General features: G+C 42.0%; 1 protein-coding gene across 1 annotated transcript in view; it reads left to right on the top strand.

The window, feature by feature from the left end:
• Window positions 1-14,289, top strand: part of EXOC4 (exocyst complex component 4) — an 814,875-nt gene that overhangs the window by 12,177 nt on the left and 788,409 nt on the right. Inside the window, exon 2 of the mRNA XM_070465647.1 lies at window positions 8,714-8,903. Within this exon, the coding sequence (XP_070321748.1) occupies window positions 8,714-8,903 (190 nt within the window). The remainder of the gene's footprint in view (window positions 1-8,713; window positions 8,904-14,289) is intronic.

The raw sequence follows: 14,289 nt of genomic DNA, 5'->3' as shown, positions 1-14,289 counted from the left end.
CAAAGTTGAATTGGGGGCTCATTTCATACACACTACATTTGTCCATATGACCTGCATACCTGTTTTACATTTATATGGCATTGTTGTTCTACATCTCTTTAACTAGTTCCCCTTTCTCGTTTCTATTGTCCGAATTCTTGTACTAACCATCTCAGATCTTCTTTGGAAAGAAGTGGAATAGAATTGAAATGAAACTTGAAAGTAATTATTGTTACTCATTATTCACCATTAACTGTTGTTTGAAAGCTCTCATTCTTTGCCTTGGTGCTAACTCCCAAGCGACTTGAGAGAACCCTCTGGAGTAAGAGCCCGAAAAGCTGTCCTGATTTGGCTCCCAGCCTCTTCCCTGACCTTGTCTCATCACTTCCTCGCTTCTCTGAAGCCACGTTGACTTCTCAGCCATTCCTCATTCCTTTAACCGGCCAACTATGTCCTACCTCAGGATCTGTGCATCTACTGTGGTCTCTGGAATCAGTGTTCCTGGGTAGTTAACTCCCCACCCCCTTCCACCCCAGTTTTCTAGAAAGCTCTGTTTAAATGTCATCTTTTAATTTTTTTCATTAAAATTTTTTTAAAAAATTATTTTTAATTGAAGGATAATTGCTTTACAATACTGTGTTCATTTCTGCTATACATCCACATGAATCAGTCGTAGATATACACATGTCCCCTCGCTCTTGGGCCTCCCTGCATCCTCCCAGCCCACCCCTCGAGGTGGTCACGGAGCAGCAGCGTTGGGTTCCCTGCATCATGCAGAAAGTCCCTGCTGGCTGGCTGTCTTACATGTGGTGATACGTGCTTCCGTGCCCCTCAGTTTGTCCCAACCTCTCCTTCCCGCACTGTCAAGTCTGTTATTTTTACTTTTTTCCTAATTAAAAAATTTTTTTTTGTCTTTTTCCAGGTCTTCATTGCTGTGTGGGCTTTCCTTTAGTTGTGAGGCTGGGACTACTTACTCTCTAGCTGCCGTGTGGAGGCTTCTCATTGCGCTGGCTTCTCTTGTTGCCGAGCGTGGACTCTGGGGTGCCAGGGTTTCGGGAGCGGGGGCTGCCGGGCTCTAGAGCACAGGCTCGGTCGTGGCGCACAGGCTTAGCGGCTCTGTGGCACGTGGGATCTTCCCGGACCGGGGATCGAACCTGTGTCATCTGCATTAGCAGGTGGATTCTTCACCGCTGAGCTACCCGGGAAGCCCCTCAAACGCCCTCTTGATCTGAGAGCCCGTTCCTGGCCTCCTTGTGTCAGAGTCTCCTCCATACCCTGCCTTCACTTTCCTGTAGCTGCTCCCTTGCTCTCCCGGCCTCCATGGGTTGTATGCACGGCTGCTTTCCCCACTAGACCAGACTGCGCGCCTCCTGAGGGAGGGACTGGTTTTTCTCACAGCTCTGTCTCTAGTCACTTCACAGCCGTGCCTGTGGAGGTGTGTCGGAACTGTTTGTTCTGTGACTGAATGGACTAAACAGGGTCAGGGGAACTCTTGTTGGCCCTTTCCTCAGATTTCTGAACAGGCATTTCTTTGTGTGAGATAATCTAGCTGCAGTTTTTCTTCAGGCAGGAAACCACCCTCCATGACCTCTTCAGATCCTGCATTTCGCTGCTACTCATTATTTAGCTTTGCCTAAGCACTTAATGTGCCAGGCACCGTAAGAATACAGAGAAAAGGTCTGATCTCAGTTCATAAATATCCTCAGGCATTTTCCAGCAGGGGAAGCTTTAGGGGGTTGGGGCTAACAGTGTTGTGATTCACAAATGATTTATTTCATTGCTAATAATGTTTCTACCCACGCATTGAGGGCACTTTATAATTTACAAAGTGCATTCATAACGCTTCTCCAATCCTCATGATAATGTGGTGGGGCAGGTTCTCTTATGATCCAGTCTGTTTGACAAGGAAAGAAACAGGCCCAGACATGTTCAGTGACTTGCCCAAGGTCAAAGAGCTTGAAAGTTTCACAAGATGCCTTATCTTTGACATTTGGTCAGTGTACTAAGACACTTCTGTATTCCTGATGGTAGAATTCTAGATTTTTTTTATTTTGCACCCACTTATTCTGTCTTTGACAGGAAGTTATTGTTTCTCTTGAGTGATGGGTTACCTTTGGGTGACTAGCCCTATTTTCATAGATAGGCATTTTCTTTTATTTGATCTTTCCTTTGTCTTTTTTAAGAGTAATAAGGACTTTTGTGTACTTTCTCTTGTCTGGACATCATCACTCTATTACAGTGAAAGCAAAATTGCTCCATAGAAGGAGCCAGTTATGGTGACTAGTTATTTTCCTTTCAAAACACTTGACTTGCTACCCTGAAATATAGAAGCTGGTATCAAAAAGGAAGCTGGCAAACTTGGTTTTAGATCTACAGTTATTTATCCTGGGTTTTTATGCTTGTTTATAGGGCTTGCTTGGAGCTGATGGCTGTGAATTCACTAGAATAATTTAGTGTACATGTTCCTTATAGCTTAGTGTAGGTACCATGGTCCTTGAGGTCCACTGGGGAAAGAAATTCCTTCCTGGGATTAATTAGTCACGGCCAGTGATATAATTCATCATGCAAATGCCAGAGCTGTCTTAGTGATCCAGAAATGTGTGTGTCCAGCTTTACTGAAATCTGTGCTTTTATGCTCCTCTATGGACTGGATAGCCCATGGGGTCACAGAGTCAGACATGACTGAGTGACTTTCATGAACTTAGCAATAGTTTGTAAAGCATAATGATTTTGAGATAGGAATCCAAAAAGTTCTGACGAATGATTCTGTATCTTGAAAGCATCTTGGGATGGCAACTTCAAGTAGTTTCTCCTCTGTTCCCTGTCTTCTTTTAGGTCATGCTTTTTAAACCTTCTGTCCAGATTCAAGACTGTTACTATTAATACTAAAAAAGCTGCTGGGTGCTCTCCTGACATCTCCTGGCTGTCCACTCCTCTCTTCACATGTGGACTGTAGCTTGATCAGGGTGCAGTCCTGCAGCCCAGTAGCTGAAGCCAGGAAAAGTAGGTTTCATAACATGTATAGTGGGAAGGGCATGGATTTTGACATTATACTTTGTTTTCATTTCTGATGTTAGCTGTGTACATTTGTGTAAGTTACTTTACCTCTCTGTTCCTTTGATTGCTGATCTGTAAAAAGGCAGTGATACTGTCTCGCAGGACCATTTTGAGTGTTACCTTAAATTGTGTGTACAAAATAACCACTTCATTGTTTGTATAATCAATAATCAGTAATTTGTATTCTGTGCCTCACTTTGATCTTCTTTACCCAAAATGGTGGGACCCAAGAAGTCATGTAAATTTGTGTATTTAGTTTGCAAATCTCCCAAGTAGATGAAGAGTGAAAGCTGGATTGTCAGCAGTTACTGTCAAAGGGATCTTGGATCATTTTTGGACTCAATATTTACAAAAATGCTATGTAGTTTTAGGTTACATTATTAGAAAGAGAGTGCTCTAATTTATGGGTTATAAAACCCCTTTCTATTTGTATGGTCACATTATACTAGGAGTGTGTTGTGTCAGTTGTGAGTACCACATCTTGAGAGGCAAGGTAGGGAACTGCTGAGGACCAGACTATCCAGGTTTGAGGCCTGGCTCTGCAACTTAAAAGTTCTGTGCCTCAAATGCACAACTCTGACTCTTCATATGTAAAAAGAGAACAATGGCACCTACTTCACAGGTTGTTGTCTGGAATAAATTAATATGTATAAACCACAGAGAGTAATGCAGTAAATCCTATTTGTGAGTGTCCCTTGTTTTCGAGGGGACTTCAGAAGAAATTAACAAGGCTGGTGGGCTTCCATGTTGTAGAAGAAATGGATGAAGAAACTGGATCTATTGAACGTGAGAAAGTATTAAAGAATCCTTTACTATTTAAAGAAAGACTACATAAAAGAGGGAATATACTGAAAAAGGCAGAACTAGGATCAGTGGGTGAAGAATCTGCCTGCAATGCAGGAAACCTGGGGTCTATCCCTAAGTCGGGAAGGGTCCTGAAGAAGGAAATGGCAACCCATTCCAGTATTTTTTCCTGGAGAATCCCATGGACAGAGGAGCCTGGCGGACTACAGTCCATGGGGTCGCAGAGTCCAACGGGACTGAGTGAATAACACTTTCACTCTTTTTCTCCCCAGCATCAATGGGTAGAAATTACAAAGAGGAGGATTTTATTTTAATGAAAGACCTTGTAGCAAGTAGAGCAGTTCAGAATTGTGGGGAGTGGCTTTGTGAGCGAGTGATCTTTTCTTTACCCAGAGGCTTAGCAGGCTGAGGAGAGATTCCTGACCTGGCTGGCAGGGTGAGCTCAATCACAAGCCTTCTTTTCCATCCTGCTCTCAGTTCAGGTCAGGTGACCCGCTTAAAGCAGGATAATTCCACACTGAAATTCGCTGGGTTTCAGGAGCATGTGTGGGGACTCTCTCCCTAGAATTAGTCTGCTCTTATGGTCAGTCAGTCATTCATTTTGCAGATATTTAATGTGTGAGGTGTTGTATTTCTGGCCTCATTTTGTTGAAAACAGGTTGGAAATGAATCTTTGTTAATGGTCGACTATTGCTCGACACTGTGCAGTCCCTGGAGGAACCCAATCAATTAGGTTTCATTTTTGTTGGGGGACAGTTCTCCTTGGGAAGGTTGTGTTTCTGAGGTTCTTGTGAGCAAAGTATGGGTGGCCTTTGTTTTAGACTCTCAAGGATGTTTGTTTGACCTGTTTAGAAGGTAGAGATAATTTTTCCCTCCAGAGCAAATGGCAGGCATGTTTACTGTCTAGTGTAAAAAATTCAGTTTTCAAAGCTCAGAGTCCTCTTCAGCAACTCAGCAGGCATCCATTTGGGCCCATCTTCCCACTGCCCATGGGGCTCGGGGGCAAGCGGTCTGCTACAAACATGCTGATGCTCTTGCTACTTGCTGTGCTATGACTAATGAAGTCCTTAGCTTCTGACCCACCCAGAAGTTTTGTGACTTCTCCCAGCATCCACGAAACTGTGGCAGGCCAACTTGTTAGCTTCTGAGTAGAATAAAGGCTCAGACTCTTCACAGTTCTTGATATTAAGGAGAAGTAAAGTGAAAGGGAGGTCAGGCCTCTCCCAGAGCCTAATGATCCAGTATTTGGGGGTGCGGGAGTTTGAACCTTTGTCTCTAAAGGATGCCCTTTCTGTGACATTGTGGAAAACTGTTACTGCCTTTATTACAGTTAACTACTATTACCATAACAATGGCAGCCACCAACCTTTTTTATGGAGTGCTAGTGATATGCCAGGCCTTGTTTAATTTCATCCAATTCTCACCTGCAACCCCATAAGGAAGGTATACTTACTATCTCCATTTTATAGGTGCGCAAAAGGAGATACTGTGACCGTGGTCATGTGGGCAGCAGCGGTGGAGCCTGGGTTCCAACCCAAGCAGTTTGATTCCAGGGTAGCCCACCAATCTGTAGGAGACAGGAGCGTAATCTGGAAACAGACTGATGTGGGTTTTGAATTCCTGTACTATCCCTTAGGCTTCCAGGTGGCGCAGTGGAGCCTGGGTTCCAACCCAAGCAGTTTGATTCCAGGGTCGCCCACCAACCTATAGGAGACAGGAGTGTAATCTGGAAACAGACTGATGTGGGTTTTGAATTCCTGTACTATCCCTTAGGCTTCCAGGTGGCGCAGTGGAGCCTGGGTTCCAACCCAAGCAGTTTGATTCCAGGGTAGCCCACCAATCTATAGGAGACAGGAGCGTAATCTGGAAACAGACTGATGTGGGTTTTGAATTCCTGTACTATCCCTTAGGCTTCCAGGTGGCGCAGTGGTGAAGAATCCACTTGCCGTTGGAGGAGAGGCGAGAGGCTCGGGTGTGATCCCTGGGTCGGGAAGATCCCCTGGAGTGGAAAATGCAACCCACTCCAGTATTCTTACCTGGGAAATCCCATGGACAGAGGAGTCTGGTGGGCTACAGTCCACGGGGTTGCAAAGAGTCGGACACGAGTGAGCAGTGAGCATACAGGCACACCCTAGCCCTTACCCTCATTGTCTGAGATGGGGCAGATTTACCGTCTTAAATCTCGGCTATGGCATCTGTGAAAAGAGAGAGGAAGTATGTTAACAGGACCCAGTTCAGTGGGTTGTTCTGTGAATTGAACATACTTTTTATAAAATGTGCAGCCTCTCTAGATATTAGTGGCTATTATTGCTGCTTCCCTTTTCTCTAATTAAAAAACAAAACACTTTTTAAGGACTTCTGTGGCAGTCCAGTGGTTAAGACTCTGCACTTCCAGTACAGGCGGCTTGGGTTCAATGCCTGGTTGCGGAAGTAAGATTCCACATGCTTCAAGGTCAAAAAACATAAAACAGGAGCAATATTGTAACATTCAATAAAGACTTCAAAAATGGTCCACGTAAACAAACAGATCCCAAAGCACAAACAAAACTTGAATGGTTTTGTCCTCTCAGAGTGCTCTTATGCAAGAAATTTTTGACTAAAGGCAAATGTCATTCAGCCCAGTTTACATCTAGAGGATGAATTTTGGATGTAGGGGCAAAACATGGCACAGGCTATTTCCTTATACAGATATTTTCTCTGAAAATGAACATAGGAACTGAAGCTCACTGAGACCCAGTTTATTCTCATCTTCATTTCAGTAACCCTTTTGGTTTTCTGAATCATTCCTAATGTGTGGTGATGTGTTACAGTGACAGCTGATGCCCACGAAGATGGTCTCTCAGCCCAACATTTTCCCTGATGGTAGTTGTACTAGTAAATGTGAATGATGTCAAATGCTTGGCATGTTTCCTTCCACAGATGGTGGGGAGGAAATCCTGCAAAGCCTCATAAAGATGGCAAACTGACTGAGTGTAGCTTTGAAAAAAGTCTGTGGCCATTTGCTGCGAACAGGGGGAACTAATAGTTAAACATCTAGGAGCGCTTCCCTTTGGGACAGTTGATAAATTGAAGGCATTTTCTGATTGTGCTTTATTCTAGATTAACAGCCTGGAAGGTTTCAGATTTAAAGAGCAAAGTTATGTATCATAGAAACAACATGATGACATGCTCAGCCACCCTGTACCCAAATATTGCAAGTAATACTGGTTGCTCTATCTTTGAAACCAAAACTCCACCCCCCCCCACCCCAAGGTCTCTACTCTGATTTGCTTAATTAGCTCAATGCTTGTGTATTATTTTCTTCCTGGAAGTAAGCTTCGAGGTAGTCTGGTGTAGGCTTACCAGTTGACAGAGGAGGACACAGGATCTGGCATGGGAAGTTCAAGTCTTGGGGTTCCCAGTGTGTATCCGGTACCGCTCCCTCCCCAAGCGGTGCCTTTTGCTTCATTCCATTTCTGTCCCTCCTGTTCCCCCATTTCATGCTGGACATCATCTCTTGACATCCCTTAACACATTTACAAAATTCTTTTTAGAGGTTAGATTAGTATCAGACTGGCCTGCTGAATCTCCCTCTAAATTGGAAGATATTGTTTTGTAAATTGTGTGACTCATGAATTAAGATCTTTTGCTCTAAATGACAGTTTGGAAAAAGACTGTTTTACAGTAGTTTGCTTACAAAAATCTGGAAGGGAATAGGTGATTGATTTGCTGACAGACCATCTCCGAAAGCAGTTCTAATGATGGACTTTATAATTGATTGCATCCATCACAGAAAGCCTAAACTACCTCCTCCCTAAATTAAAAAAGATAAATGAAATAAAGTATGCTGAATGTATAAGCTGACAAATCTGAGGGAATTTAATGGAGCGAAATTACGGCAGCCAACAGATAAGAGGAAAAGGTTTCTTTGTTACTGATTATAACACTTAATTAAAAAAAAATTACTCAAGAAGGATAATAGAGGAAACAAAGCTCTGTGCCCATGTATCAAACTAAGTTATTGAAAGATTTTTAATAAGTGTATCTATCTCACTCGCTGCTTATTGTTGATTCATATCAATCTTGTTAGTGCTGTTGGAAGAATAGTAAATGCAGGGGCTGTCTGGTAGGATAGCTGATATTATTGCTGTTGTAATGGTTTTTAGAATTACCATGACCTTATTTCTGGGTCGCTGGGGGCTCTGAACCAAATTCAGGTAATTTGAGTGAACTGTTTGGAAGGCAGTTCCTCAGTGTAGAAGCAGTTTTACAGTAAGTATGCTTTTGGCTCTGTTATAAAAGACCAAGTGAAAGTGACATCAGCAATGGATATTTATTAGCTCCCCTCACAAGGAGTCCTGGGGTGAGGCTGCTGTGGGTTGTCCACTTTGGTGGCCCAATGATGTGATGGCAGTAGCTTGGCGTTTCTCCTGGCTTTTCCTTCTAGGATTATCACATGGCTAATGTATGATTATCTGAGCTTTGTATAACAATACCCAGTGTTGGGAAGAGGAACTTGCTTCCTGTTAATCTTCTTGGAAGGAAACTACTCCTAGAAGTCCTTAGGTCTTATTGGTCAGACTTGTCACTGATAAGGGATGTGCACATACTAGGATTCATTCAAACAAATGGAGACGTGCCCAGGCTCTTACAGAGTTCATGCCGCCTCTTTCCTGATCATGCCAAGGGGAAAAGTGAAGGGGAAGATTCCTTATTTAGAAAACATATAAATCCACTTACTAGGCTACTGGAATTTACCACCCAAATGTCTCATGTCTTCCCTTAATAACTTGTTTCATTTCCTAGGGGCATGTACCCTCACTGACTTAACTCTATTTGTTTCTACTTTCAGCTTTTAAGTTTGACTCAGCCTGATACATTCTGTCTTAAACAGGACCCTGTCTACCAGTGATGATGTTGAAGACAGAGAAAACGAGAAGGGGCGTCTCGAAGAAGCCTATGAGAGGTGTGACCGTGACCTGGATGAACTCATTGTACGGCACTACACAGAACTGACAACTGCCATCCGCACCTACCAGAGCATCACAGAGCGCATCACCAACTCCCGAAACAAAATCAAGCAGGTGAGGCTCCATCCCTCTGAGAGTGGCTGTCGCATCTTCCGTTGGTCCAGGTGTTGTGACTGGGGGAGGTTCCCCGGTGGTGGTGATGACCCTAACAGAGTGATTCAGGTTTCTTTTAGCCCAGGCTGCAGGGGATCACAGAGGGCAGCTGGCCTTGCTTCTTTCTCCCCTAAGTCTGACCCTCGGCTTCTGCCATGATTTTTGAGGAAGCCTGAAAGGGGAGCTGTTCTAAGACACCGGGGCCTTTTACTGTTAGAGGCTCTCGTTTTAATGTAGCAGATGTAGTCACACATTGTGTGAATTGCTGTAGCAGTCGAAAATTTAAAAAAAATTTGGTTTTGAGTATGTCGCCCCATTTAAAGTCGGTTGTGATTTTCTCCACAGTCATTGTACCTTATTGGTAGTTTTTAAGAAAATCTCACTCACAAATTATTTAAATGTATAATGAAGTATTTATGAATCTTGAAATTCTTGAATATTCTTCAGTAGTGACAAGCATGTATTTTCATTTTGTAATTGTCTTGCATATTTTGGAGCTGTTTTTCTTTCACATTTTCTTCCTCACTTCTCTCTTCCTCTCCTTCCTTCTTCCTTCTTTCCTTCCTTCCTTTCCTCTCTCCACCCTTCCCTACTCCCCATCCCTCCCCGCTTCCTTTCTTCTGTGATTGGTCTTTGAAAAACTTTTGGTTCCCAGGTACTACATCTTTACTTCCTAAAGAATAAAGTGGATTCATAAGGAGTATTTTTATATTTGGCCAAAGGATGAATTGATCAAATAAAGGTTATGTACTGTCACATCATAGTTACATGGTTTTAGGCTGTGTATTTCGAGGGTCACTTCTTTAATACCTTCTATGACAGCTCTCTGATAAATAACAATTGTTACCACTTACTGATCACTGATTCTTTGCCTGGCAGGATTATGTCTGTTCCTCAGTCCTCAAATTTAGGATCTGAACTCTGGTCTCCTTGCTCTGAGGTCCTTGATTCTGGTTTTCAGACATCTTTTAAGCAGTACCCTTCCCTACCCTCCCGCCCCCAATTCTTTGTAAATGAGATTTTGCAGAATCTCAACATCCCAGTCGCCTCTTGATTCGTATTGGGGTGAGAGATGCAGAGCCTGATGCTGGGTCCCATCCTTAGCACTCAGCTGCTGACTCCCAAGCACCTCTGTGGCCAGAGGGCTGCACGGACCATGTGAAGATTAGCGCTGCCCTGTGGTGTTTTAGTGGTTTGAGAATTCTCTGGATGTATCTGCCTAGGATGGCTGTGCTTCCAGTCTTCTCACATGTTTTCTTTCCTGCCTTCTATACCTTATATTATGATGTGTAAGCAGGTACCGAAATTATTTTTCTCAGATGCTGTTATATATGAGTTTCAGCCTTGAGTCCAGTTCCACAATCAGTAGGCTCTTAACCTTTTTTGAAGCAATATGCTGACCTCTCTACATTTTAAAATTAACTGGACATTTTCAAAAGGAATACTGTAATTCTTAGCCTTGACAAGTGGCGAGTTCATCCCATGGATTTATCTGTGTTACTAGGTAAAGCTATAGATCAGTCGCCCTAGATTTAAAGTGAATGGTAGTCCATTTTGACCCAGTATACTGAGCTCAAGAGGGGTCAGAGAGTGAATGTATAGAGCTGCTGACCTGCCGCTTTGCCTCCGGTAATCACAGTAAGGGTGAAGGACCTCGTGGTATTTGTGTTTTCTGATTAGTCTGCTTGACTGGAGGGACTTTGTCCTGATCACCAGTGAGGCACTGCAGTGGTTTCTGCCTTGACTTCTATCTCTCTGAGTTGATAGCTTCTCTGCCCAAACAAAGAGTGTTTGCTGATACTAAGAAAGAGAGGCTCATTTTGATGATTTCACACTTGTTTTAGTATCCACAGTCTTTTTTGCCATCCTCATTTTTAAGTATGCCGGAGTTTAGAGCAAAAGGAAACAACAACAAAAATTTTGTGTTTATTGTATTAGATAGTTGTCGAGTAAATGTTATATAACTGTGTTATGAATTAGCTTCAATGTGGGGAAGAGAAAGAAAGGACTAAAAGTCTCTATTCAGGAAAGCCTTTAATGATACATGGGAGAAGAAAAATTTTGGGGAAACATGAAAGGGAATTGGTTTTCATTGTATAATTGGACAATTTTGTACTGTAAAAGTCTATTCCTTATCACCAAGGAAACACTGATGTTTCCTCGTTAATCTTTGCCTATCATTTTTGGCTTTTAATTGCACTTTAGATTATGTACAAAATAAAGGTATGTATATTTCTAAAGTAGAAATGGGGATGATTCACTTCTCATTGGATTATATTATTTCAGAGCCAAGCAACATGTTGAGAACATGTGAATATGAGTTGAAATTTTCTTTCTGTTCTCTGCCAAAAGAATGGGATGAAGATTCACTTAGTAAATATTTGTTGAGTGCCAGCTATGTGCTGGTGGTGTTTTAGATACTGAAATCTGTTTTAGATTTCCATATAATGGACAATCAATCCCTGTACAATCATGGACCTTACCTGCTAGTAGGAAGGCACAGGAAAACAGATGCTATTTAGCATCATTGATTTTGTCTCTGTATATTATCTGTTTTGTTCTGAGCATTGCTCTGGGTTCTGGGATATAGAAGTGAGTAAAACAGATAAAAATGCCTGTCCTCATGGAGTTTACCTTCTAGTCAAGGAAAGCAGGCTATAAATGAGTAAGTAAGAAGGTATAGCAGATGGTAAAGAAGTGCTGTGCTTAAAAAGAAAAAGAATAGAGCATTGCTCTTTTGAATAGAATGGTCTGGGAGGGCTTCACTGACTTTATATTCAAGCCAGCACCAGAGAGAGGGGATATCAGGTACAGAAAGATCCTGAAGCAAGAACATGATTGAAATTTGGGGCAGCAGCAAGGTTGGAGCTGGAGCACAGTGGTAAGGAGAGGGGGGAGTGGGAGGGAGAGGAGAGAGCTGGAGGTTGGGGTGTCTCGGAGTGGGTCAGGCCACGTGAGGTCTTGATCATTGTAAAGATTTGCATATGAACGCTTGAGTGTGGTGGAAAATCGTTTTAAGGTTTTGAGCACAAGAATGGCCAGTTGTGTCTAACATTTTAAAAGGGCCACTCTAGCTGCTCTGAGAATAGATTTTATTGGGGGCCAGGGAAGATGAAGATGTCCACATTCATACTTGGTTACCTTTTAAAGCTTGAGAACATGGAAACGTTTACACTGTTTACATAAAACTGTTTACAACTTGGTATTTCATGTGTGGATTTGTGTTGGTAGAATCTCTGTCCTTGAGGATATATGAGTTGACAGATGGATTTGATTCTTCTCAGATGCCCCAAACTTCTTTACATCAGCCAAGTCCATTTGGAGTTTTTTCAGGATTAAATGTGTAAATGCAATGCCTTGTACAATTGATCAGATCAGTCATGTGGATAAGTAAAACGGGCTATCTTCTTACCGTTGAATATGTTGTTATTGAGTACAAACGAGATGTTAGTACATTAGAAAGCTTCAGAATCTATAGGACCTACCAGTGTCTCTTATGATGACTGTTATCGCAACACCAAGAATAGATGAATGTGAATGGCTATGAGTTGGGGACTTGGGCTGTGTGGGTAGTGACTGTTGGTTGTAGTTGAATTTGAATGTTTCTCCCATCCTGTACTAAGTAGATGAGAAGACACCAGATTTCTTTAAAGATGCTAAGTACTCATCTAATGCTTATGGAAGTAGGTAGGCTGAAGCTGGGAAAGATTGAAGGCGGGAGGAGAAGGGTATGACAGAGGATGATATGGTTGGATGGCATCACCGACTCAATGGACATGAGTTTGAGTAAACTCCAGGAGTTGGTGATGGACAGGGAGGCCTGGCATGCTGCAGTCCATGGGGTCACAGAGAGTCGGACATGACTGAGCGACTGAACTGACTGAGGCTGCAGGAAAACACAGAAAATTGCCTCTGTTGTGATGTGTGCACAAACTTTTTATGTTTTGCCCCAATTTTGGCTATTCTGTTGGTGCTGGACCAAGCTGTTAAATAATTTTTCTTGCCTGTAATTGGAAATAACCATATGTGAATATTAAAGTGAAGTTGTTAGGGCTTAATCACTGAGTAATGTAACATTCATTATTTAATATTTAAATAAAATAATTTTGTCACTTTTTATATGAAAGTATACATTGAAAAGTAGAATTAGAGTGAAGAATAGCCTTAACTAATATAAAAAAGAAAGTCACAGGAGAATAAGATGATTTTGGTAAGAAGTTATTTTAAGCCCAGATGTAAGATAGAAAACCCTAGCTGCTTGTATGAGAAAGGAAAAAAAATCTAGAAATGGACATGGTACACTGTGGGCAAGAATGAGGTAGCATCATTGAAAATCTAGGCAGTAGTCTGGGTCATGAATGTAGTCACAGGAACTACAAGGGAACCTTTTCATTAAGTTTAACTGTATCTCTATTTATGTTCTGTATCCAGACTCAGCAGCTCAAAAGGATGGTGTTGCCTTTAGCAAGGGTTGAGTGGAACCTCTCAGAACTTAAGTCCTTAAATTGGAAGCTGAAAAACTAAGGGGCAAAAAGCATGGAAAGTAAGTTTGATTGTAATTTAAAAAAGATCTTTGGTTCCAAAGGGCTTTTAAGCAGAGCAGTAAGTAGTGTTTCTGAAGCTCATTCTTTTGAGATACTGTCTATAAGACTGTGGAAAAAGTGGGTTGGACACAAGTAAGGAGGATTCCCATAAAAATGCTTGTTATATAGGTTTGTTTTTTACTACAAAAAAGAGAAAATGTGATACTTTTAGAAATAAGAATAGTGTTGATTGCTAGATTTTCATTTACCGTCCCTTGTTTCTAGGGAATTTTGCAGGGTATTTCTGGTCTACAGTATCAGGTGCTTGCACGTTTGTTGGACTTTATTACAGATAATGCAATGCGTCCACTCAAAGGCCTTCCCCTCCTCGCCTGATCTTATACTTAATCCAAGCTCAGTGCTTTTCTGGTTTTAAGACTTTAGAGTTAAGGCCCCCACATCCCCTGTGCCTCCCCCAGCATCCTCCTACCAGATGCGCCCCCATTGGTTTCCTCCTCTCTTGATCTTTCCCAAGGCAGGGCTGCAAAATCTTGAGATATATATATATATATTTTCCTGCTTTATGTATCTCACATATCTATTCACAATGACCTGTTGGGCCCTGTGTTCTTTTATTTTCTCTTTTTCTAATAGTCTCTAATTAAAGTGACTTAGTTCTTACCATTTTTTTGAAACTGAAATTCCTGCTATTTCTGAGCAGATGATTTGGAGCAACTATAAAGTTACTAAAATTCTAAGGAAGCAGAGGAAACTTGTGTTTGAGGAAGGGTTTCTTTACTTGGGTTTTGATGTCACGATTTCAA

The sequence above is a fragment of the Odocoileus virginianus genome, chromosome 1 (genome assembly GCF_023699985.2).
Source record: "Odocoileus virginianus isolate 20LAN1187 ecotype Illinois chromosome 1, Ovbor_1.2, whole genome shotgun sequence".
Taxonomy (NCBI): Eukaryota; Metazoa; Chordata; class Mammalia; order Artiodactyla; family Cervidae; genus Odocoileus; species Odocoileus virginianus.
Note: the sequence above shows the minus strand (reverse complement) of the source record. Positions and strands in the feature narration are given on the sequence as shown.